The 26,527-nt window shown below is 45.0% G+C and overlaps 1 protein-coding gene across 2 annotated transcripts in view; it reads right to left on the bottom strand.

Moving 5' to 3' along the window:
* LOC126106484 (G-protein coupled receptor moody) overlaps window positions 1–26,527 on the bottom strand; it is a 501,560-nt gene that overhangs the window by 45,375 nt on the left and 429,658 nt on the right. For both annotated transcript variants that reach the window (XM_049912785.1, XM_049912786.1), the window contains 3 exons: window positions 19,267–19,437; window positions 15,284–15,411; window positions 3,192–3,345 (listed from right to left, as the gene is read on the bottom strand). In XM_049912785.1, coding sequence (XP_049768742.1) covers window positions 3,192–3,345; window positions 15,284–15,411; window positions 19,267–19,437 — 453 coding nt within the window. The remainder of the gene's footprint in view (window positions 1–3,191; window positions 3,346–15,283; window positions 15,412–19,266; window positions 19,438–26,527) is intronic.

Raw genomic sequence — 26,527 nt, 5'->3', positions numbered from 1 at the left:
ACGTGAGGAGAGGGGCTAGTGTAATTGGTTAATACAAAGCATAAAAAATGCACGGAAGTGTGTTTTTTAACACAAACCTACGTTTTTTTAAATGGAACCCCGTTAGTTTTGTTAGCACATCTGAACATATAAGCAAATACGTAATCAGTGCCGTTTGTTGCATTGTAAAATGTTAATTACATCCGGAGATATTGTAACCTAAAGTTGACGCTTGAGTACCACTCCTCCGCTGTTCGATCGTGTGTATCGGAGACCACCGAATTACGTAGGGATCCAAAGGGAACGGTGATGGACCTTAGGTACAGAAGAGACTGAAAGACCACATTACGTCCACATGCTAACACCTTTTTATTGGTCTTTTTCACTGACGCACATGTACATTACCATGAGGGGTGAGGTACACGTACACACGTGGTTTCCGTTTTCAATTACGGATTGGAATAGTGTGTGTCCCGACATGTCAGGCCAATAGATGTTGAATGTGGTGGCCATCATTTGCTGCACACAATTGCAAACTCTGGCATAATGAATGTCGTACACGCCGCAGTACATCTGGTGTAATGTCGCCGCAGGCTGCCACAATACGTTGTTTCATATCCTCTGGGGTTGTAGGCACATCACGGTACACATTCTCCTTTAACGTACCCCACAGAAAGAAGTCGAGAGGTGTAAGATCAGGAGAACGCGCTGGTCAATTTATGCGTCCTCCACGTCCTATGAAACGCCCGTCGAACATCCTGTCAAGGGTCAGCCTAGTGTTAATTGCGGAATGTGCAGGTGCACCATCATCCTGGTACCACATACGTCGACGCGTTTCCAGTGGGACATTTTCGAGCAACGTTGGCAGATCATTCTGTAGAGACGCGATGTATGTTGTAGCTGTTTGTTACAACACGCAACTGAACGTCGGAGGTTTCAAGCGTCAACTTTAGGTTACAATATCTCCGGATGTAATTAACATTTTACAATGCAACAAACGGCACTGATTACGTATTTGTTTATATGTTCAGATGTGCTAACAAAACTAACGTGGTTCCATTTAAAAAAACGTAGGTTTGTGTTAAAAAACATACTTCCGCGCATTTTTTTATGCTTTGTATTAACCAATTACACTAGCCCCTCTCCTCACGTTCGGTCTGTGGAATCGGTTCGTCAGTATTTGATGCGGTTTACGAAATATATCCAGCGGTAACGTTAGGTGGCTCACCCTGTATAATCTCTATCATCAGAGGCACACTCGACTTGGGTAACCCAACAAGTCGGCGGTCGCAGAGCACTGTTTGTCCAAAAATCACGAAACGGTCTACCAACATACCAACATACCAGTGTCTTGGCACAGATATCTAAATACTGGAACAGCGTCTTTATAGAGGCTATCGAAATTCGTACCAGGGACGGCTCATCACCCGAGATTGCGGCTACAACCTCAGCAGAGCATGGGAACCAGGACTGAGTCTAATTAAAAAGACGCTCAGCAAAGGAAACGAACGTGCGACTAGGGCGGACGAGGCAGTCACACCGACGCCGCCACATACGCCGTCGCCAGCCTCTCACCGATCGCTGACGCGTGGGCGCGGACCGCGGGGAGAACGCCTCGCGGGGGGAGCGGGTTTGAGGCGGCCGCCCTCCCTCCCTCAGGAGCTCAGTTCGTCAGCGCACCTGAAGATGGCGACGTGTCTGATGGCCGAAATGTTGTGCCCGTTGGACACTATGGACCGGCAGTACACCCGTGGACTGTTCGAGCAACTGTGATGTCGTTTAGTAGGTGATAAACATTTTGTGAAAAAAGGTCATTCTAAACATTTCTAAAAGAAGCACATACTTATTAGAGGTACATAACTGCTATTTTATCAATGAAAAGTCAGAGAATCATTACTGGAAAAGAGAAACTCACTATTAACGATATTTTTTGTTATCCTCTTTTCCTTGTTCTGGCGAAACGTGTGTGAACTGTAGAGACCTCTTCATTTGTACTAGGAAAGGAAACAGTATTATTCCTTTTGGCTTAGATTCATGAAATTAGGGAAGAAGCCAGGTTTAATGGTAGAAGTAAAGAAAGAAAATCAGAAAACTGTTAATTTGTAATTATGATACATGAAAAATATTTTTGTGATTTGTTATTCGATTGTCTGTAAGACGGTATGTTGCGACGCAGGTTTCTTATGAACAGGTAGACGCATCAAGTTGAAATTTATGTCTACGGTCTCACGGCTGTGAAAGAAAAGTTAAATTTGTAAATGAATGCAGTAGAAAGGCGATTGTCATTAAAACCTACAGGATACTTTCCGTTTACATCGGTTCATGAAATTTGGCAAGAAGCAAGATTTCACCGTAGCACTAAAGGAAAAATCAGAAAATTGTTAAGATGTGATTATATCGCAGCCGGCCGGAGTGGCCGTGCGGTTCTAGGCGCTACAGTCTGGAGCCGAGCGACCGCTCCGGTCGCAGCTTCGAATCCTGCCTCGGGCATGGATGTGTGTGATGTCCTTAGGTTAGTTAGGTTTAATTAGTTCTAAGTTCTAGGCGACTGATGACCTCAGAAGTTAAGTCGCATAGTGCTCAGAGCCATTTGAACCATTTGATTATATCGCTCGAATCAAGTATTTCCTCTGTCATTTGTTATCTGACTTCGTGTTTGAAACATTGTCGAAAATCCTGCGATTCCCGTGGCTGGTATCTTGTTAAAGTCAAGGTCGATAACAGGCAGCAATCGTCGAGACTGACGGTTCCTGATACAGACACACTGTCTACTGTCTGTATACACGACTGAGAGTGCGAGACCTGGCCAACTGCTTTCGACCTGAGGGCGGCCTACGCTGGCTGAAACAGCTTACGAAAAATTTGATGAAAATTGTGGCACACACTGGGTTGTTCAAACATCCACCCACTCCCACCGGCCATTTCTTGCTCCTGCTAAAAGCAGGTGGCTGGAATGTGCTGGTGCTTCCTGGAAGCAGCTACAGAAGTTCATTTCGAGAAGACTTACTCTCTGACCACCTGGTCTGCCGGTTCACTTCCGAGTACGCCTCTGAGAGCTTTAAACCTTGCAGAGTGTGTAACCCAGTTTTTATTTTGCAACATCATAATCTCATTTCTGTAACCAGGCTGTTGTGGCGGTTCGGAGGCCGCTCCGTGTGGAGAGTGAGAAACAAGGAGGGGTGGTGCTCGGTGTGGTGGGCAGGCGTACTCACTCGTGGACGACCCAGAAGATGCGCGCGTAGCAGGCGACGATGACGACGCAGGGCACCAGGAAGCCCAGCACGAACAGCGCCGTCTTGGAGGAGCGGCCCGACGAGTCCTCCAGGATGGAGCAGGAGCCCAGCAGCGCGTCGTAGCCGAAGCGGCCTGTCGGGGAACAACAACAAACACCGCCACGTGGGCGATTAGCACTACACTACATGATAAAAAACGCAAAGTAGTTACCAACTACGCCGTGCACCCACTTTATTGAACACGTAAACGTCACTACAGAAAACAATGATTTTATCTTGGAACTCTTCCATTTGGTCCGTGTTTGTGTAGAAAAACAGTAATATCAGAAAATTGAGTCCGCATTGATGCAAAACACCTTGTTATCCGTTTATTTCTTTATTCTCCCAAACTAGTTTCGGCGACAAATATCACCATCATCAGAGGGATTTTTATAATCTAAAACATGCAGAAAATAGCATGGTTATACAAATGCAGTAGCACGTTATTACATTTTTACTTTACATTGTATGTTACAACATGTTTTAAGCAATTATTGTCGCTGTCCGCGACATATTTTCTGTGCGCTTTTTGTTTCTGTTGCCATTTCTGTTCACATGGTTGCAGATGAAATGATGTTCGCTAAGCAGAAAACGGCAACAGGAACAAAAAGCCCACAGAAAATATGTCGCAGACAGCGACAATAAGTGCTTAAAACATGCTGTAACATACAATAAATAAGGTTGTATAAAGGTCTCGATACAAAACTATATTTAAAATAGTGAAAATGTAATAGCATGCTACTCTCTTTGTATAACCATGCTAATTTCTGCATCTCTTAGATTTAAAAAAAACCACTGATGATGGTGACCCGGCGCGGTGGCCGAGTGGTTCTAGGCGCTTCAGTCTGGAACTGCGCGACTGCTACGGTCGCAGGTTCGAATCCTGCCTCGGGCATGGATGTGTGTGTAATGTCCTTAGTTATGTTTAAGTAGTTCTAAGTTCTACGGGATTGATGGCCTCCGATGTTAAGTCCCATAGTGCTCAGAGCCATTTTTTGATGATGGTGATATTTGTCGCGAAACTAGTTTGGGAGAATAAAGAAATAAACGAATAACAACGTCTCCAGAATGAGATTTCCACCACTTGCCCGCGAAAGGCAAAGGTCCCGAGTTCGAGTCTCGGTCGGGTACACAGTTTTAATCTGCCAGGAAGTTTCATATCAGTGCACACTCCGCTGCAGAGTGAAAATCTCATTCTGGAAACATCCCCCAGGCTGTGGCTAAGCCATGTCTCCGCAATATCCTTTCTTTCAGGAGTGCTAGTTCTGCAAGGTTCGCAGGAGAGCTTCTGTAAAGTTTGGAAGGTAGGAGACGAGGTACTGGCAGAAGTAAAGCTGTGAGTACCGGGCGTGAGTCGTGCTTCGGTAGCTCAGTTGGTGGAGCACTTGCCCGCGAAAGGCAAAGGTCCCGAGTTCGAGTCTCGGTCGGGTACGCAGTTTTAATCTGCCAGGAAGTTTCGAATAACAACGTGTTTTGCATCAAGGCGGATTCAGTTTTCTGATATTACTGTGTTACTACAGATATTCGGGTTTAGGTTATGACACGTACGATATGCCTGCCAGCATTGGCGATGATGTGACGCAGGCGAATATCGAAATTCTGCAGGACTCCCTGAAGTTTAGGAACATCGACGCTGTCGATGATCTCCTTCATGGCTTTTTTCGGCTCAGCAATGGTTTTGGGGTTATTGGTGTACACCTTCTTTTTGATACAGCCACACAAAAAGGAGTCGCACGTGTTGAGATCCGGAGAGTATGGCGGCCAACCGAGGTCCGTGCCAGTGGCCTCTGGGTACCCCTCAGCCAGAATCTCGTCCCCAAAGTGCTCCTCCACGACATCAAACACTCTCCTGCTTCGATGGGGTCGAGCTCCGCCTTGTATGAACCACAGCTTGTCTAAATTAGGGTCACTTTGGATAATCGCCCTCCAAAACCTTCAAGTACCGTTCGGTAGTGCTCGTGTCGTCAAGCAGTGTCACACCGATTATTCCGTGACACCACACAGCCATCCGCTGGGGATGAAGAGACTTCTCGATCGCGAAATGCGGATTCTCAGTCCCCCAAATGCGCAACTCTTGCTTATTGACGAACCCATCCAAATGAAAGTGGGCTTCTTCGCTACACCAAACCACGCATGCGCATACTAATTCCCATCATGCCCCGCGGCCAACCGTGCAGTTCGAACGTCCTGACGCAAACCGTTCAGAAGGTATGACATATAGTTCAATAATTGTCAGTCTCTATGTTAGGGTTACAGCATCATTGTACAAGAGCTAGATCACGGTCTTGTTGTCTTTTTATTTTAGCGCAAGCACCTGAGGGAAGAAGGTAGATTAGGAACTTAATATATTTTCATCCATTGTGAAAAGTCATTTGGCAACGTGAAACGGAGAACGATATGACAATCACGAAAGGAAATGGTATTTCCAGCACAACTCATTGCGATACGTTAGTCGTTAGAAACTGAGGCGATGAGTCATGGGATAGCAATATGCAGGTATACCGTAGTAGTTTCGCGTACACAAGGCATAGAAGGGCAGTGCACTGGTGGAGCTGTCATTTGTACTCGGGTGATTCGTGCCAAACGCAAGTGATTACGGCCCCTCGACGGTAAGTAACTGACTTTGCACGTTCAATGGCAGTTGGAGCTGTCATTTCGCTTCGGAAATCGTTAGGGAATTCAGTATTCTGAGATCCACAGTGTCAAGACTGTGCCAAGAATGCGAAATTTCAGGCATTACCACTCTCCGCGGACAGCTTGCTGACAGACAAGCAACACTTTGTGAAATGGTCGCACGGATCGATGTGGGACGTTGGGACGTACGACGAAAGTATCCGTTAGGACAGTGCGGCGAAATCTGGCGTCAGTGGGCTACGGCGGCAGACGACGGACGCGAGTGCCTTCGCTAAAAGCACGACATCGCCTGCACAGCCTCTCCAGGGCTCGTGACCACATCGGTTGGACTATAAAACCGTCGGTGGTCACCATGAGTCCCGATTTCAGTTGTTAAGAGCTGATGCCAGGGTTCAGTCTGGCGTAGACCTCACGAAGCCGTGGACCCGAGTTGTCAACAAGGCACTGTGCGAGATGGTGACGGCTCCATAATGCTGTTGGCTGCGATTATAGGAATGGACAGGGTCCTCTGGACCGATCATTGACTGGAAATGGTTGTGTTCGGCTGTTTGGAGTCCATTTGTAGCCACTCATGCAATTCGTGTTCCCAAACAACGATGGAACTTTTATGTATTTTAAAATTACCATTGGTTTGTTATATTCTTTATGTGTGCTTTTATTTTAATTATTGGTTTAGTTCAAAATGGTTCAAATGGCTCTGAGCACTTCTGAGGTCATCAGTCCTCTAGAACTTAGAACTACTTAAACCAAACTAACCTAAGGACACCACACACATCCATGCCCGAGGCAGGATTCGAACCTGCGACCGTAGCGGCCCGTTCAAACTCAATGGTGTGTTTATAATGGGGTCTTTGTCACCTTAAAGGCATTCTTGACTAACATTAAGTCACCACACCCAATCTGAGCAGTAACTAATGCTCAAGACCATTATGGCGTGTATTTAAAGCAAACCGATTTGCATGCTCATAGTGGCACTTCCAGCACCACTCTTCGGCAACTGGCTGGAACTATGAATATACTTCATCTTTCAGACACAGAGACACGCCTACCGACTTTCGTTTATGTCGCACAAGTTCTTGTTGGTGTTCCGTGTTTTTTTCCGTCAGTGCACCTTTCTCCCGGTCTTAGAAGCGCTTGGTTCCGATACTGAGCTTACGGCTAATCTGACGAATTAAATGAGAAACGAGAAACTGAGTAGGAGCGGACAGAGGGAAGTGATCGCTGAAGAAGTCGTTCAGCGGCATGTCCGGAACGCCGGCTGCGGTGCGTTGTTTACTGGAACCAATAAGGGCGCGGCTGCTTCCAGGCGGCGCGCCTCCCTCCCCCCCCCCCCCCCCCAAATCCAGGCTTCGCGCTGGCCTTGTCTTTTATCGCGCAGGGCGGGCAGAGATTTCATATCGCGGACGCCGCCTCCTTATGAAGCAGAGCTCCGGCTGCCGGCAGAGTCTCGCGCCCACTCTTATTGGAAGCTCAGCTGCCGGCGGGGGAGCCGAGCGCCGGCCCAGGCACGGATTCCTCAGGACAGTCGAGTCCACAACGCCGTGTCTCACGCTGTGGCCGAGCGGTTCTAGGCGCTTCCGTCCGGAACCGCGCTCCTGCTACGGTCGCAGGTTGGAATACTGCCTCGGGCATGGATGTGTGTGATGTCCTTAGGTTAGTTAGGTTTAAGTAGTTCCAAGTTCTAGGGGACTTATGACCTCAGATGTTAAGTCCCATACTGCTCGGAGCCATTTTTTTTCTGTGTATCATATTCTCCCAGGAGGCACTACTGGTCGAAACTACGCAAAAACGTCCTATAAAGAAATACTCTACTCGTCATTAAAATTGCAACACGAAGAAGGTGCTTTCCTTTAAATTAGAGTTAGAAAACACCGACGCCGGTATTTTACTTCTTAATAATCGGCATTTTTTCGGTATTTCTTCGGTCTCGATTATAAGAGTTTTTTTCATTTTTTTTTTTTTTTTTTTTTCATTTTGAGTCGCCACTCTTCTGACTGGTCTGCTGCGGCCCGCCACGAATTTCTCGTGCCAACCTCTTCATCTCAGAGTAGCACTTGCAACTTATAGCCTGAATTATTTACTGCGTGTTGTCCAACTTCTCTCTTCCTCTACAGTCTTTGGCCTCTACAGCTCCGTCTAATACAATGTTAACAGATGTCCTACCGTCCTGTCCCTTCTCCTTGTCAGTGTTTTCTATATATTTTCCTTTCGTCGTTTAGTCTCCAGAGAACCTAGGCATTTCTTACCTTATCAGTCCATCTAATTTGTAACATTCTTCTGTAGCACCACGTCTCAAACGCTACGATTCTCTCTTTTTTCCCTGTTTTCTTACAGTGACGTTTCGCTAGCATACAATGCTATGTTCCAAACGTATATAGTTAGAATTTTCTTCCTCAAATTAAGGCCTCTCTTTGTTTCTCTTGGCCAAGAATGCCCTTTTTGCCAGTGTTAGTCTGTCTTTCATGTTCTACTGGCTCCATCCATCGTGCGTTATTATGTTCCCTAGGTGGCAGAATTCCTTAACTTCATCTGATTCGTAATCACCAACCTGATGTTGAGTGTCTCGCTGTTCTCGTCTCTGCTACTTCTCATTACTTTCGCCTTTCTTCGATTTACTATCAGTACATATTCTGCAACCATTATACTGTTCATTCCATTCAACATATACCGTAACTCTTACTCACCTTCACTGAGGATAGCAATCTCGTTAGCGAATGTTACCACTGACATCCTTTCACCCCGAATTTTAATCCCGCTCTTGAATTTTTCTTTTATTTACATCATTCCTTCTTCCACGTATAGAGTGAACAATAGAGGCGAAAGACATCATCCCTGTGTCACACTCTGTTGAATCCGAGCTCTTCCTTCTTGGCCTTAGTCTTAGTGTTCTTGTACATATTGTACATTACCCGTCTTTCCCTATGGCTTATCCGTACTTTCCTCAGAATTTCGAACACCTTGGACCATTTTACACTGTCGAACGCCCTTACCAGGCCGACAAAGCTATGAAGGTGAAGGTGCGTTGTTTTTTCTTCAGAGTTGTCTCCATTATCAACCGCAACGTCAGAACGGCCTCCCTGGTTCATTTACCTTCCCTAAACCCAAACTTATTGTTATGAAACAGATCCTCAGTTGTCTCTTCCATTCGCCTGTATATCATTCTTGTCCGCAACTAGGATGCATGAGCTGTTAAACTGACTGTGCGATGATTCTCTCACTTATCTGCCCTTGCAATCTTCGGATTGTGTGGATTATGTTTCTCCGAAAACCTGGTAGTATATAGCCAGTCCCATACATTCTACCCATTAACTTGAATAGTCGTTTTGTTGCCACTTTCTCCAATTATTTTAGACACTCCGATGGAATGTTTTCTATTCCTACTGTTTTATTTGATCTTAAGTTGTCCGAAGCTTTTCCTGATTCTAATACTGAAATTGTATACCCTATCTCTTTCCTTTCGATTCCTGTTTCTTCTTCTATCTTGTCATCAGATCTCACAGAAGCCTTCAGTGTATTCTTTTTACCTATCTGCTCTCACACTTTGATAATAACAGCGTTAAGAAAAACCGGCATAGCAGTTTGCCATAACAGCAGCTCTAAAATTTTTGGTTTGAAATAAAAATGGTTCAAATGGCTCTGAGCACTATGGGACTTAGCATCTGTGGTCATCAGTTCCCTAGAACTTAGAACTACTTAAACCTAACTAACCTAAGGACATCACACACATCCATGCCCGTGGCAGAATTCGAACCTGCGACCGTAGCGGTCACGCGGTTCCAGACTGTAGCGCCTAGAACCGCACGGCCACACCGGCCGGCTTTAAATAAAACTTCTTCTAAAAACGAGTATTGTTTATTCGTAAAATTTCCATTCTTTTTAAATATTAGGTATTGTATAAGATGGGAAACGTGATTAGTGATACTTTAATACCAACGTTAAGAGGTAGAAACTAGCAACAAACACATGACGTAAGAATCCATACAGCACTGGAGAGACAATGATATCCTCGTTGCAGTGTGACGTGGCCTAGTAGACGGTATGCCTGTATTTCCAGTGCCCCCACCTGGTCTACATCGCTTTTTCCCGCCGTGGTCCTCGGACATCGGCTGTGTTGCAGAATGGCAGCATCCCTAGTCTGGAAGTGTTTTACGAACTCCGGCAGGAATGAAACATGAAACGCAGGAGGAGGGACAGCGCACTTCCGGCGTCACTTAAGGAGAAAAAGTTCACAGTCTTATTTGGAAGAGAAATTGAACCTGGTTGATATACCCAGAATTTTATTGCCTTGCCACAAACTTGTGATAATAACCGAAGCCTTCAGTTTGTGGCTGCTTCAGGATGAAAAACTGAAACCATTCAGAAGTGACGATGCAGGAAAGTCGTCAGCTTGTAACCTTCCCCTCCCGCCTTCCTCCCGTTCGCCATCTTTACTGCAGCCATCGAGACCGGTTTATACCACAAACTCTACCCACATATCAATCGAGATTTACTACTCCTTCATCTGCTCTAGAATTTTCCAATTCCTTGTCTGCGTTTATTGCTAGAAATAATAGCAATAAAAAACGAATATCGGTTACTTTAGAAACAAGTTAGTTTGAGCGGTTTTATGTCAGGTTAAACTGAAGACAAAAAGAACGATATAGCCGAAAACAATGACATACGCTGGAGGGCCATCATCCTGGCATCGCAGTCCACTGAGTTCCCCTGGACCTCTTCTCCAGTCAGCAGCGTATTTCGCCTCAGACACAGTAGTGGCTGCAGCCACGGCGAGGTCATTGACCCTGCAGGCATCATCAGTAAGGTGGACACGACCGCCTGCTTCATTGGCAGTCGCCGGCGCGGCGTAATCAATCTGAGTTACTTTGTTTCCCTCGCAATTACGCAAGCACTGTGCGCACACCGCTGGAATAGCATTTGTTTTATTTGGTCGCACATTCTGTCTGTGGATTCCCTCCCCTGATTTCATTTGCCGACAAAGCAAATCGAGCTATACTTTTCTGACACCTTTACAATATTCCGCTGCTGTACCTTGGACCCTCTCAGCATAACCGTATCGTGACGGGACTGTTCTCAACATTAAGTTTTATTCGTGCCGGCTACATCGTTAGCAGAGTCCCTTCTACAAATTTATGTTTTGTCAATAAAGCAGCGATAAAGTGATGGGGATGAAACTCTTGAAGCTGCTACGCAGCGGCGTAGGATTTAGAACTAAGCCTAGGTATTTTCAGTAACAATTAATCACGTCCAAATATCGTATGACACGGGGTATAATCTTACAGGGGAAGTAAAAATTCAACGAGAATATTCCCGAATGTTAGTTAGACCGACAGCATGTAAACTGACTGGAAGGATGCAAAGCTAAGGTGATGGCAGCTGGCATCCCTCAAGGATCCGTTCTGTCGCCAACAATATACAGCATACTCAGGGTGGCTGCATTGTTAGATGTGCCGATCTTCCGTGCACAGATTGCTTGGGATAAACAAGGTATCATGTGTACATCTAAAGTGAATTACGCCTAGATGTGGCGGACTTGAAATGAATTGTTCAACAAAAGCATTTAAAACTGCAGTACAACTAAACGTTTAGAAGATAGCAACGACGTGACAGGGCATTGCTTCATCCATGAAACACTGCTTCACACTCTCACACTGGTCCAAACTTCGTGATACGGGACTTACTGCGCGTTCAGGAGGCTTGCTTCGAAGCAGCGAGCAAAACACAGCAAAGAAATCGTGCGTCTGTGGTTGCTTCATTGTCAACGCAGAAACCAGCAGTGGTAAGTGTTCGCCTGGGAGCTAGGCAGCCAACCCTACCACAGTGCGCGCCATGTGGACGGACATCCCGGCGACTACTAAACAAACAGGTGTGCAAAAGTAAGGCAGTACTGTACCACGAATAAAGGGCATATTTAATTATTTTTTAAACCTACCGATTGATAAAGGGCTATTTCTTTTTTTTTAACCTATCGAGTGGTGGAGAGGTTCATCGTCCTTACGTGCTCCGATGGTAGTTTCGACAGCAGACGTTTGTTCGTTAAGTATTGCCAGATGTGAATTGATCAGATACTGACGAACATACATTTGACGTATTACGTGTGGCTATTGCTGAACGACATTTTATTTAGAAATCATACATATTTAGTCATTGGCACCCTCAATATACTCCCCTCCTCTACCCCTCAACGCTCCATGCGAAGTTTCCACTCTGTGAGCTCCTTGATGATACGCATTGCTTTTTCTTCACTGCTTCAACGGGGCGAAATATTTTTCCTTTTAATGCAGGTTTGATCTTGGGAACAGATAAATCACATGGAGATAGGACAGGCCAATAAACTGAGTGGTCTGACGCTGGGATGCAGTTGTCAGTTGCAAACCTTTTAACACAAAACGCAGTACGCGCCGGTGCGTCGTCTTGAACCACTCCCATGACACATTCTTCCACAATTCGGATTTTCACACGGATTTGAGCAAGAACCTCAACGTAATAACTTCGATTAATGGTTTGATCTTCAAGAATCCAGTGAAGATACACAGTTCCATGAATAATGAAAAAGCAATCATTTTCGCTTTGGGTCTTGGTTTGCTCATTCGAAGTTACTTCGCTATCGGTAAAGTTGGGTCCCTTGAGTGCATGGATACGGGCATAGTTTTGGCTCATATGTGGAAAACGAAGATTTGTCACGTGTTATTTAGAAGAAATTCATCTTTTAGAACAAATTATGATCATTTTGAGTGGTATTGAAAGTGATAGTACGAATAATTTTCACGAGCTTTTGTTTGTTGGATCCTAAAAATTTGTTGTGCACAAACTTTTGTCATGTCAGATTAATTATGTAAGACATGTGTACACATTTTTGTCAGTACCTACAGTTGCAGTAATTGATCACACATTCAGTCGACGGTCAGATCGAATCACATTACCTACGTTTTCGGTACTTTTCCGTTTTTGATGTTGAAGGGCGTCCCAGGCATGAGTCATCTTCAATGTCTTCTTGCCCGTGTTAGAATCGCTTGTTCGCATACGTCATAGACTGTCTTCTCCGCACGCTTCTTCTAGTAAAAGATAGGTTTGAGTAGCAGTTTTTCCAAGTTCCATCTAAAACTTCACAACAGTTCGTTGGTGTATTATTACACTTGTCATTTTTCTGACAAAACAGAATAACAGCTTTTACACAAGATGAGGCCACGGCCGGAATTATCTGCCTACAGACATCACAGGTGCCACAACCGACTGAGAAGGCTTCACGATTCTTTACCATATGCGTTCTTATTCTGTGACAGCGTCAGTGGAATTATTTTACAGCCACGCCTCAGGTGGTGAAGTGATATACAACGAAGCGATAAAAGTCACGGGATACCTCCTACTATCGTGCGGGACCTCCTCTAGTCCGGTGTAGCGCGGCAGCTCGACGTGACGTGGACTGGAAGTTCAAATGGTTCAAATGGCTCTGAGCGCTATGGGACTTAACATCTGAGGTCATCAGTCCCCTAGAACTTAGAACTATTTAAACCTAACTAACCTAAGGACACCACACACAGCCATGCCCGAGGCAGGATTCGAACCTGCGACGTTAGCGGTCGCGCGGTTCCAGACTGTGGCGCCTAGAACCGCTCGGCCACTTCGGCCGGTGGACTGGAAGTCCCCTGCAGGAACACTGAACCGTGCTGCCTCTACAGCCGTCCACAGCTGCGAAAGTGTTGCCAGCACAGGACGTCGTGCACGGAACGACGTCTCAGTTTCGTCCGACAAGTGATCGATGCATTAATGTCTGGCGAAATGGGTGACCAAATCATCCGCTCGAATTGTCCAGAATGTCCTTCAAAGCAGTCGTGAACAATTGTGCCCCGGCGATTTGGCGTATTGTCATCCATACACATTTCATCGTTTTGTGGGAACATGGAGTCCTCGAATAGCTGCAGATGGTGTCCAAGTAGCCGAACATAACCATTTCCAGTCAACGATCGCTTCAGCTGGACCAGAGGACCCACGGCATTTCACGTAAACACAGGCCGCACCATTGCAGAGCCAGCACCAGCTTGCACACTGCCTTGTTGACAACTTGGGTCCGTGGCTTCTTGGGGTCTGCGTCACACTCGAACCCTACGATAAGCCCTTACCGTATGAAACGTCCCCTTAGAAAAATTATACATGACTGTGCTTAAAGCGACACTCAATATTTTTAGCGCAACGCAATCTGACTTTCAGTAATCCTTACAAAAGAATGGCGCTGACTAACATTAATCTATACCTTTCACAAATCACTTGCCTCACCAAAAATCTCCGTTACTCGAACTACTGCAATACAGCGAGCGCCACTACTGCCAGCTAAATAAAAGATTCAAACTACGGAAGGCACTAACTACTGATAGGCATAGTTAGCAAATGAAAGATTTTAATAGAGAACAAACAATGTATTTACCTTAATAGTGTTGAAAAAGCATAATATACATAGCAGTTCATAATATCCATTCTGTACTCAAAAATCCGCCATCTCATTTCCCACATCCACCTCTGCTGGCGGCTCACCTCCAACTGCCGCTGCCCAACACTACAATGGCAGACAACAATGCGAACTAGCCACAGACTGCACACAGCACAGCCAGTGATTTTCATACAGAGCGCTACGTAACGTTGCCGACAAGAAAACATAAACAGCCTACTTACAACCGACTGAAATCACGATTCATCTCACCGGGCCACGGTTTCCCAGTCGTCTAGGGGCCAACCGATACGGCCACGAGCCCAGAAGCGGCGCTGCAGGTGACGTGGTGCTGCTAGCAAAGGCACTCACGTTGGTAGTCTGCTGCCACAGCCCATTAACGCCACATTTCGCCGCACTTTGCCAAAGGATACGTCCGTCGTACGTCGCGCATTGATTTATGCGGTTATTTTGCGCAGTGTCTGCCAGCACTGACAACTCTACGCAAACGCCGCTGTTCGCGGTCTTTAAGTGCACGCCGTTGGCCACTGCGATGTCCGTGGTGAGAGGTGAAGCCCGAGATGTGGTATTCTCGGCACACTCTTGACACTGCGAATCTCGGATTATTGAGTTCCCTAACGAAATGGAATGTCACATGCGCCGAGCTTCAACTTCCCTTCCGCGCTCGAAGTCTGTTAATTGCCATCGTGCCGCCGTAGTCACGTTAGAAATCTTTTCACGTGGATCACCTGAGTACAAAGGACAGCTCCGCCAATGCACTGCCCTTCCATATCTTGTGTACGCGGTAGAACAGACATCTGCAGGGTTTCTGCAATTTCAGTGTACACTGAGTGTTTGAACGTAATTAATAAATTAATGGGCGAAATGGAACGGTCAGAGGTGTCCCGTGAAAGTCTACGCAAAGGAGAACACATGGATGATGGTTAGATAGGCAGGTAGGTAGGTGGGCGGTACTCACCCCAGACGCCGAGCAGCGTGGGCAGCTGCATGCCGTAGCTGAAGAGCCAGCAGAAGGCGATCATGGCGGCGATCCAGTGGCGCCGGTAGATGCGGCCGTACCAGCCGTGGTGCGCGATCATTATGTACCTGCAACACGCCGCGGCTGTCGTCACCCACCTGTCGACACCTCCCACCGCTCAACACTGTGGTTCCGCCTGCCATGGTAATGTATCTCCCATCATTATGTACCTGCTGTTACTATGTATGTGACAAGATTACATAGAGGAAAGGTGCCTAATGTGAGACACACTTTTGTAAACCCACTTGAAAGGCCTAAAAGTAAGTCCAATTGAATTTTTTATGATGGCAATAATATCTTGCATTATTTAATTTTATCGTACAATTATCGTATTTGCAATAATAAACAATCTTTCAGAGTAGTTATTAAATCTTCACAAACAAGGCATTTCGTAGAAATGAGATCAAGGTTTCCTAATATGAGACAGTAATAACATTTTGCTTTAATTATTTTGTTACAGAATAATGACATATGAATATACAATTCATTTGTGTTATGCTTCACTCATTTCACACTTCTTAGGTTTATATGTTGTGTCTAGACAAGACAGTCTAGACACAGGGTGAGGTTACCGAAAGGCACGCGTACACACACGCCGGCTGTCGTGAAGTCTGGAACAGGATACTTAATTAATGCTATAAGAAAAGAACGTATCGTCGGTTTACTTAACTTTAATGCATCCTTGTGGTACATCGCTATTGACGATACAAGTGAGACTATCTTCAGATACGGTTAATTACAATCACTGTAAGGCTAATGGCGCCTTGCTAAGTCGTAGCCATGGACTTAGCTGAAGGCTATTCTGTCTCTCGGCAAATGAGAGAAAGGCTTCGTCAGTGTAGTCGCTAGCAAAGTCGTCGTACAACTGGGGCGAGTGCTAGTCCGTCTTTCTAGACCTGCCATGTGGTGGCGCTAGGTCTGCAATTACCGACAGTGGCGACACGCGGGTCCGACATGTACTAATGGACCGCGGCCGATTTAAAGCTACCACCTAGCAAGTGTGGTGTCTGGCGGTGACACCACATTATATTTACGACATCCGGGGCAAACAAAATTGTCTTCTGTGACACCGCAATCTTCATGAGCCCAGCGATAACATTTCGTCCACTGTGCCCATTTCTCCCCGTGTTTGCCTTCAGAAAAGCGCCCAGTACAGAACAGACACTCCGCGTCATCGTCATCACTGCTGTCTGAATCCGCACTGCCATGAAGATGGACATCGGATGCCGAGTCACTAGACGATTCTTCTGCTTTAGGTCTACGATTGGAAGATTTTCCACTCTTCTCCCCAAATAACTTTCTCGCTCATTTCTTAGCTGCAGCCTCTGATTTCTTCTGTTTAGATTCTTGAAATTGCTTCACATAAGAAGTTGAAGTTATATTTGACTATCTCCGGGTGGTTTTGCGATGTGTGGCAGAGGTCTGATGGCTGCCGGGCTGACAGCTTGACCATCACCGTCAGTAGTTTCATTTTCGTTTCTGGCATCTCTTTCTTGAAGAGCGGCAGCATGGCGATGAATTGAAAATTCATGTTCCCTAAAGATGTTTCTGTTGCATGGGATGAGACCTGTTTTTCTGAATGCATTCACAGATGCTTCCATTGATGCTGCTCGGTTGTAAGCTGCCCAAAATAACCTGGCTATTAATAATGGGGTGATAACACGCCCTGGGTTACTTGCCAACCACGTTTCTATCTCTTGGGCTTAGTAAGTTTCAAAGGCCCCATAAATCCGACGTCAAGTGGCTGCATTTTATGCGTTGAGTGAGGTGGCAAACATACAATATGAACATTGTTTTCATGTGCTTTATCTAGCACCTCGAGATTCTTTGTATGGGAATAATGCCCATGAAGAATCAAAATGACAGGGTCATTTCAAGATAGCTTTACATGACTCACAAAATGATCAAACCACTGGGTAAAAATATGAGTTTGTATCCAGCCACTTGGATGACAAGCTGATATTAATCCTGCAGGTGCACCGTCCATCAATTCCTGCTTCATATTCTTCCTTGCGAAGACGATTAGAGGTGGAACATAAGTGCCAGCTGCGTTCATACACGTTACAACTGTGATGTGATTTCCCCTATTTGCTGAAGTCAAGACAGCAACTTGTCTCTTCCCTTTCATTGCAATAACCATGCTGTATTTGTGCTGCACAGGCGTCACCCCAGTTTCATCAACATTGAAGACTCGATGCTGGTTATGGTTGACTTTAGATAACACAGATTCGTAAATATAAAAAAATCTCCCCACGTTTTCTGGAGTTAAAGCTTTCACTCTTGCTGCTGCAAGTACCTGAGGAGTTCTCATTGATAAAATGGGATGTCTGTTAAGGAAAGCTCGGAGCCATTTCTTTCCTACTGAAGCCTTTTCTGAACTGAAGAGATTCTTCAGCCTATTCCTGACAGCTAACTGGAAGGCCATGCTTCGTATGTCCGTAGATTTAAGCGCATAAAATCGCTCTTCCATTGCAAGGGAGTATTTCACTTGCCAAAATTTACTACAATAAATTATAAAATATTGTTATCTCATGACAGTATTGCGTAAATTACGTATAACAAATCGTGAGAGAACGAGTTCCCCCAATATGCGATAGGTATCGTGATATGCGACACTGTCGCGTATTTGGATCCCCATACTATCGCGTATTAGGAATTTCGCCGTCTTACACAAAGAATCACGCACTTGCTAACAACGTTCGTTGGAAAATGAACCCAATTGTCAATTATTATAGGTAATACCGTCACAAATAACATCAATAAAATAGTACAGTAATATTCACTCACCTTTAAGCTGAAATATTGTCTCAACACCGATGTCCCAAAAACTCCAAAGTAAAGAAATTTTGTATCAACCTCTACGTACTGTGTCCGGCTCAACTATGGCTTCCTACTCGATGCGTCGTCGTCTGGCACACAACAGACGTGTTTCAGAAACTCTCCACCAGAGTGCAACCCCTAACATGAGCAGAGTTGGGGTGTCTCATATTAGGGAACTATCGCATAGTAGGCACCTTTCCTCTACATGCCATCACTATATACCTGTCAATATTAAGCATTACACTCCTGTGATCAGTGTCTCCTGTCGTCTTTACTTACCTGCCGTCATTATGTAGAGGCCATGTATTTGGTTTCACTATGTATCTTTGTCCATTATGTACATCAGATCATGATGCAGTTACCACCCTTATGTACCTACCATCCTATGTGTCTTCGGCCACTATTCACGTCAGATTGTCAACTGCTTTCAATCATTATGTACCTGCCATCACTATATGCCTGTTACAACTATGTAGCTGTCTGTATTGTGTCTCTGCCATTACTATGTACAGCTATCTCTATGTACCTTTCGGTATTATGAAGATCAGATGATTATGTGCTTGTTATTACGTATGTGCCATCATTATGTACCTGAGATTATTATTTATCTCAGATCAATATTTGCTTGATATTATTATTTACCCAAGATCGTTATTTACCAGTTTTCATTATTTACGTGGACATTTACTTGTTGCACTTTTTTACCTGAATACTTATATATCTAAATACTTATTTACCTGACATACTTGTTTACCGCAGATACTTATTTACCTGAAATCAATGTTTATTTGAGATCATTACTTACCTGATATTATCTATGTGAGATCATCATATTTCTGAGACCATCGTGTATTTGAGATCATTGTACCCCTGAGATGATTGTGTACCTGAGATTATTGTATATATGTGACCAAAAACAGTGCTTGGGAGAACAGGTTGAAACTTAGCAGAAATACTCTTACATTCAATATCATCCAGATATGTTATGAAAAGCATTGTGAATAGTGCAATACAGGACTCAAAAGATGAATAAAAGCATGACATCTTTCCCACGCCAGCGAAAGTCGTCGTAGTGGGTGAGGCAACATAGTAGACCCACTGACCTATTGATGGTGATCATGGCGATGGAGAGCAGCGAGACGCCCACGTTGCCGTAGCGCATCAGCGGGAACAGCTGGCAGAGCTGGTCGCCGTGCACCCAGGTGCCCGACACGAAGCGCGACGCGCTGAACGGCAGCACCAGCGCGCAGAACACCAGGTCCGCCACGCACAGGCTGCGGGCAGAGGCGCAGCAAGTCAGCAGCAGAGCCAGGCAGTGGCAGGAGCAAAGAGTGGGGAAGTGGCAGAAGTGGAAAGGAAGAGTGAGGGGCAGGAGGGGTGAAACTGTGAGAGATAAAAAAGAGAGAGAAGTGGAGGTGAGTGAGGTGGAGAAATGGGAAGAGGAGTGAGAGAGAAAGAGGAGGTGAAAGAGATACGAAAAGAGAGAGAGAAATGGAAGTGTGTAAGAGAAATAGGATGGGGAAGTGAGAAAGTGGAGGTGAGTGAGAAAGAAAGAGAAATGGACGGTGCTGAGAAGGAAATAGAGAACGAGGAGGCTAGGAACAGGAAGGAAGAAAGAGACATGGAGGTGAGTAAGAGGAGAGAGAAATGGGAGAGGCACATCAGTCAGAAAGAAAAAAAGACGGAGAAAGGATGGAGTGAGAAAGAGCGAGAGAGAGAGAGAGAGAGAGAGAGAGAGAGAGAGAGATTACAACTACAAAGTAAGCAACCCGTAAAACAGGAGATGTTACAAAGTATTGAGTCTGGCCGTAGTGGACCAGCTGAAACACGTTGCAAGCTGATCTCAAGGCTAAATATGAGTTAGGCAGCTGCTTCGCAATGACTGAGCTAATCTGCAATCTCGTCATAATACAGGGTGATTCAAAAAGAATACCACAACTTTAAAAATGTGTATTTAATGAAAGAAACATAATATAACCTTCCGTTATACATCATTACAAAGAGTATTTAAAAAGGTTTTTCTTTCACTCAAAAACAAGTTCAGACATGTGCAATATGGCCCCCTTCAGACACTCGAGCAATATCAACCCGATACTCCAACTCGTTCCACACTCTCTGTAGCATATCAGGCGTAACAGTTTGGATAGCTGCTGTTATTTCTCGTTTCAAATCATCAATGGCGGCTGGGAGAGGTGGCCGAAACACGATATCCTTAACATACCCGTATAAGAAAAAATCGCAGGGGGTAAGATCAGGGCTTCTTGGAGGCCAGTGATGAAGTGCTCTGTCACGGGCTGCCTGGCGGCCGATCCATCGCCTCGGGTAGTCGACGTTCAGGTAGTTACGGACAGATAAGTGCCAATGTGGTGGCGCTCCATCCTGCTGAAATATGAATTGTTGTGCTTCTTGTTCGAGCTGAGGGAACAGCCAATTCTCTAACATCTCCAGATACTGTAGTCCAGTTACAGTAGCACCTTCGAAGAAAAAGGGACCAAAAACTTCATTGGCTGAAATGGCACAGAATACGTTCACCTTAGGCGAGTCACGTTCATACTGAGTTGTTTCCCGCGGATTCTCAGTGCCCCATATACAGACATTGTGACGGTTGACTTTCCCGTTAGTGTGGAAAGTTGCTTCATCACTAAACACAATCTTTGAAACGAAAGATTCCTCTGTTTCCATTTGAGCAAGGATAAAATCACAGAAATCGATTCTTTTAATCTTATCAGCTGCAGACAGTGCTTGAACCAATTTCAGACGATAAGGTTTCATAACTAACCTTTTTCGTAGGACTCTCCATACAGTTGATTGTGGAATTTGCAGCTCTCTGCTAGCTCTGCGAGTCGATTTTCCTGGGCTGCGAACAAATGCTTGCTGGATGCGTGCTACATTTTCATCACTCGTTCTCGGCCGTCCAGAACTTTTCCCTTTGCACAAACACCCATTCTCTGTAAACTGTTTATACCAACGTTTAATACACCACCTATCAGGAGGTTTAACACCATTCTTCGTTCGAAATGCACGCTGAACAACTGTCGTCGATTCACTTCTGCCGTACTCAATAACACAAAAAGCTTTCTGTTGAGCGGTCGCCATCTTAGCATCAACTGACGCTGACGCCTAGTCAACAGCGCCTCAAGCGAACAAATGTACAACTAAATGAAACTTTATAGCTCCCTTAATTCGCCGACAGATAGTGCTTAGCTCTGCCTTTTGTCGTTGCAGAGTTTTAAATTCCTGAAGTTGTGGTATTCTTTTTGAATCACCCTGTAATAATGATTCTGTTTTGACTCAATTACCCTCTGCAAGTGTTTCAATTGCACGCCACTTTGGCGACTTGCGTGTGCCCAACATACCTAGCAACCCAACCAGCATAAGGAACCTGCAAAGCATGGAATACCAATCACAGGTCGTTCTTGGCGAATCTTCACATCATTGACAGGTGAACACGAGGTTAAGGAAGACTGGAAAAAATTTTTGGGCTGATGGGGACTCGATCCTGCGACCTTCCGGTTTACCACGAGGCTCGACAAGGAATCTCCTCCTTCGAAGTTTACAGATAGGGCAAAACAGCGGAAGAAACGGCAACATCCTCATTTCATTATCAGCTTCGAAAGTGGACAAGTTTGGAGGCAAACTGACAGCTATCACTTAGTCAGTTAGCAAATAAAGTCCCCTAAAAATGGTACTATAGAAATTCTGACAATCCATATGTGACATACAGCAAACCAGTGCTTAACAGTATTGGTTAAAAACAGTCTTGGTTGCAATTTTATTTTTTTTTATTTTTCAACGACGCGTTTCGCCTTATTTAGGCATCTTCAGGTTATCTTTCCTAGATGGATGCGAGAGGCACAGGAGCGAGTAACAGAGTAAGATATTACTCTGTTGTGTGTGTGTGTGTGGGGGGGGGGGGTGTTTGCAGTTTGCGGGCGCTCAACGGCAACCTCATCAGTGCCCTTACATCTTTTAAAAGGAAAGAATGTGGAGCAAACGGCTATAAATGTTATCACCCAGAAAGGAGTAAACCTACAAAATAACACTCACTCACCGACTGCTACCTCACTCGCTTTGGCCCACACAGTCACTCTACGTCTCACGCGCCGTAAGTCCACGGGGAAAGGTGCTGCTTATTGCTGAACACATTTCGAGGCCGTTCATTAGTAGTCCATGCTTTCCGGCATGGGACCACTCCAGACGCAGCTGTTTGTGTTGTGATGTTAACGGCAGCCTACGCACGGGACGGTAACTCATACTTCAAAAATGGAAGAAAAACAGCCTCGACCGCAATAAGACATTTATTTACTTATACACTGGTTACTGGTTTCGGTTAGAATGTGACCGTCTTCAGATCATTTACATCATTATGTTAAAATAAACTTAAGCCCCAAAAAACTATAATAATTCATGTAAACCTACGTAATAAACAATGTATTTTTGTATTAATTCCCTGCAGTCCAACATCGGACCACTGTCACATCCGAATGCGTCACAAATGTGGAAATTGCACGAATGGTGCAGTATGCGAAATGGCATCGCAGAATAGGAACTCTCTTCAAATCCTGCCAGATGCTGATAACGCTCTCTCTTACGAGTACGCAGCATCTCCGTGTCCTTCAGTGTGATCCCACCACATGTGACGCTGTTCGCACCCCATACGTACAGTGCCTGGCCTGGTGACAGCACTAAACAAGAACAACGCTGAAGCTCTCTGATGGCCGCTTCACCTGTCACACAGATTTCCGACTCTGATGTCTACACTCACGGATGGTGTGTACATGTACTAAGTAAGTCACACGGATACCCTACCACGTCTTGTGGCTACTTTACCCCTATTGTCATCCAGTGCATTAACTTCTGCGCGACAACGAGACAGTGAAATGATGACAGCAGAAAAATCGCAGAATGAACTTCGAAAAGACTCCAAAGAGCCAGAATCCCTAGTAATGCATTTAGTTGAACGTTGCGGTAAGACTACGTTACGATCTACGTATCTGTAAGGACAGAACCAGATTGACAGGGCAATAATTTTACAAAAGTTGTAACGAAATACAGTTGGCGAGTCCAAAGTTACGTACTTTCAACTTTAAAATTCATATCATCTTCGCCATCTACGCTTTGCATCGCGTCATGTTGCAAGTGTATCTGCAACAATCGTGGAACAGAAAAAAAGAAAAAAAACTTGACTGCTTGCTATAGGGTATCACAAAACGTTTGGATGTTCCAGTTATAAGTTATACAGACTGTTTTAAGACTTCCATTTAATATTAGAAGAATTTTATAAAATAGTTTGGTCAATACCACTCAAGTCACTCAAGTCCCTGATTGGACTGGGCGTCGGAAAAGAATGACGACTACGTTAAAGCCTTTTTCATTATTATTTTAACAAATTTTTGTTATTGTACAGCTTTTTTAATTAATAGGATAACAATTCTCAGTATTGTATAAATGTGCCTTGCCTCACGTAAGAACCAACTGTAAATTGTACTCCTGCAGTGCCACCTGGCGAACTCACGGCGCAGTGTTAGGTTTCCTCGGCATCGCCGTCTGTATTCAGCTGTGGTAAGAGCAGGAACGCTGGCAGTCGGCGCATAAATCTTACGTTTTGTATACAGAATTATTTTGATTATGTAATTTGGATGTCCATTGTGTTCCACGATCCTTACAGATATATCAGTGATATGACACGATACAACCGACAGATGGCGAAGATTGTATGAACTGCAAAGTTCAAGGTATGTAATTTTATCATATGTATGGACATGCCAACCGTATTTCGTTACACTTTTGTAAAATTATTATCATGTGAATCTAGTTCCGTCCGTACAGATCCGAGGATGGTAACATAATCTTACGGAAACCGGTCATATAAGTAAATAGTTCGTAGCAATCTTGGCGGTTTGGGGTTTTTCCGAAGTTCATTACACCATAGATCGTCTCCATTCTGGCAAAGTCAAGAATGAGATCAAGAGAAATTAGAGCTGATACGGAAGTTTAACGACTGTCACTCTTCCCACGAGTGAGTCGCGAACAGAACAGGCGAGGAGAAACAGATGCTGGTAGCGGAAGAGCCCTTGGCACCCTGTATTCTGTGAGCTAAGGGGTGAGTTGCGGCGCCCTGAAAATATCCTAACTTGGCGTGGCCGCACGGGCTGCTCGGCCAGCCGGGGCCCGGCGAACGTTAGCCGGACGAGAGGGGGGGGGGGGGGGGGGGTAGGTGACCCCAGCGCACGGTCCAGCCGCGTGGCTGGGAATTCCGCTGTGACAAGGACGGTGCTTTGTTACAATGAAAGAGAGACACCGGGAGTGCCAAAGATTGCGGTCTTTGTGAAGCCTTAGTGGCAGACATTTCGCAGTTGGTATAGCAATTAACAGTAGCCAGATGAATCAAAAAGAAACAAGTACATTACTATTATGCGCACGACGATTCTGATGGTGTAATCAGATGTTCAATATCGTTATTAAAGTTTAGTATCTGCATGTAAATTACACAAGTAACACCCAGCAACGAATTTCCAAAATATAAACGCTTCATCCGTTTTTGTCGATCGCCGTGTCTTTAGAAAGCTATTAGTGTAAACCTAAATTGGTATAAGTTACAGGCATATAACTTGAATGGTACTTAAGTAATTGGAGGTCAAACTGGCCGATTCCTATCGATCGCGTCAGGCCACAAGTACTCCACAGCTACACGAAAAAACAGTAGCAGCATGGTTGTGAATATATTTATTCATCCATGTCTTTGTTTACATCCGATATATGCTATTCATGAAGAAATTGGTTAAATATTTACTGTGTTCTAGAAAGCACAGAGACATTAGGCTAAAGGCCTACTTTTGCTTCTTTTCTTTTGATATATGTTTATTTCATTGTTTATGTATTTAATAATGTCTGGTAGAGCGTGTTTACGATATAGCCGTAGGAATATTTCTTTATTTTCACGTATTTAAATGTAAATCCAGTATTTCGTATGTGCTTAAATATGTGTGTGGGTGCGTTGGCTTGAAGACATAGCGCGAGCGCTCTAACCAATCACAGCGCTCGTCAATGAGGAGACTGGCTGGAAGTGGGAGAGGAGCATCGTTTCGACAGATGGCACGAGAGGGGAGTTCTGAGGGGGTACGGGAGATGTTCAGCAAACTCGAGTGGCAGACTCTGCAAGAGAGGCGCTCTGCATCGCGGTGTAGCTTGCTCGCCAGGTTTCGAGAGGGTGCGTTTCTGGATGAGGTATCGAATATATTGCTTCCCCCTACTTGTACCTCCCGAGGAGATTACGAATGTAAAATCAGAGAGATTCGAGCGCGCACGGAGGCTTTCAGACAGTCGTTCTTCCCGCGAACCGTACGCGACTGGAACAGAAAAGGGAGGTAATGACAGTGGCACGTAAAGTGCCCTCCGCCACACACCGTTGGGTGGCTTGCGGAGTATAAATGTAGATGTAGACAGGACACGGGGATTGCTGGAAGTGACGGCGTGACAGACGCATAGTGGCGTGGAAGACGTGGAGTGAAGCAGTTTGCGCGTGATCGCGAGAGAGAAATATTGCGGAGTGCCGACGTGTGTTCTTGTGTGATTTCCGTGGGTTCTGCAGTGAAGACGTAGTGTGCGTGTAGAAGTGAATATCTCTCGAGCTATGTTGTTGTTCATAACTAACTACGTGCAGTAGGAATCTATTGTTTCCCTGTTATTCAACTTATATTTTATGTAATTGCTGGATCATCGACACCAATAAGTGTTTGGCATAAATATACCGCATTCTCAAAAGTACTTCTACTATCGCACTCATTATTTAAAGTCGTTAAGATAGTACCTGCAGGTTTTATTTAATTGCAACCTTTCATTTATAAATTTCTAGATTAATTCGCGATTGCCAAGTGATAGGAACCTTCGACCATTCGATTCATGTGTCTATTCATATTGTATACTGTAGACTCAGCAATATTTGGCTTGTAATGTGGCAACTACGTAACCCAGCTCCTAGACAACTAAACCAGCCAAAACTTTTAATATTGCAACTCTGAGTCGGGGGGTGCGTAGTTTTATTTGAAAGCCCGCAATTCCCGAATATGGCTGTTGATATACACTACCGGAAAACATTTAGCACACCTGCAAAGAGGACGTCGATTTGATCCGATGACGGCATATGGCACCTGCAGTCTAGCAGGAGAACTGATAATGGTTTCAAAGTCGTCCGCCAACAGACAGTGTAGTGGTACAGCTACCAGAGCGCCGTCTGTGTCTACCATTTAGTAGGGAATGCTGACAGCCAGAAGGCAGACGTGTGAAGCAAGCAGGCAGGCATGCCGCGGAGACGGCCTCGTGTTTCCTACAGCCAAATGGGCGAGTTTTAAAGGGGTCAAATTG

The sequence above is a fragment of the Schistocerca cancellata genome, chromosome 10 (genome assembly GCF_023864275.1).
Source record: "Schistocerca cancellata isolate TAMUIC-IGC-003103 chromosome 10, iqSchCanc2.1, whole genome shotgun sequence".
NCBI classification, from domain to species: Eukaryota; Metazoa; Arthropoda; class Insecta; order Orthoptera; family Acrididae; genus Schistocerca; species Schistocerca cancellata.
This window is presented reverse-complemented; position numbering and strand designations above follow the sequence as displayed.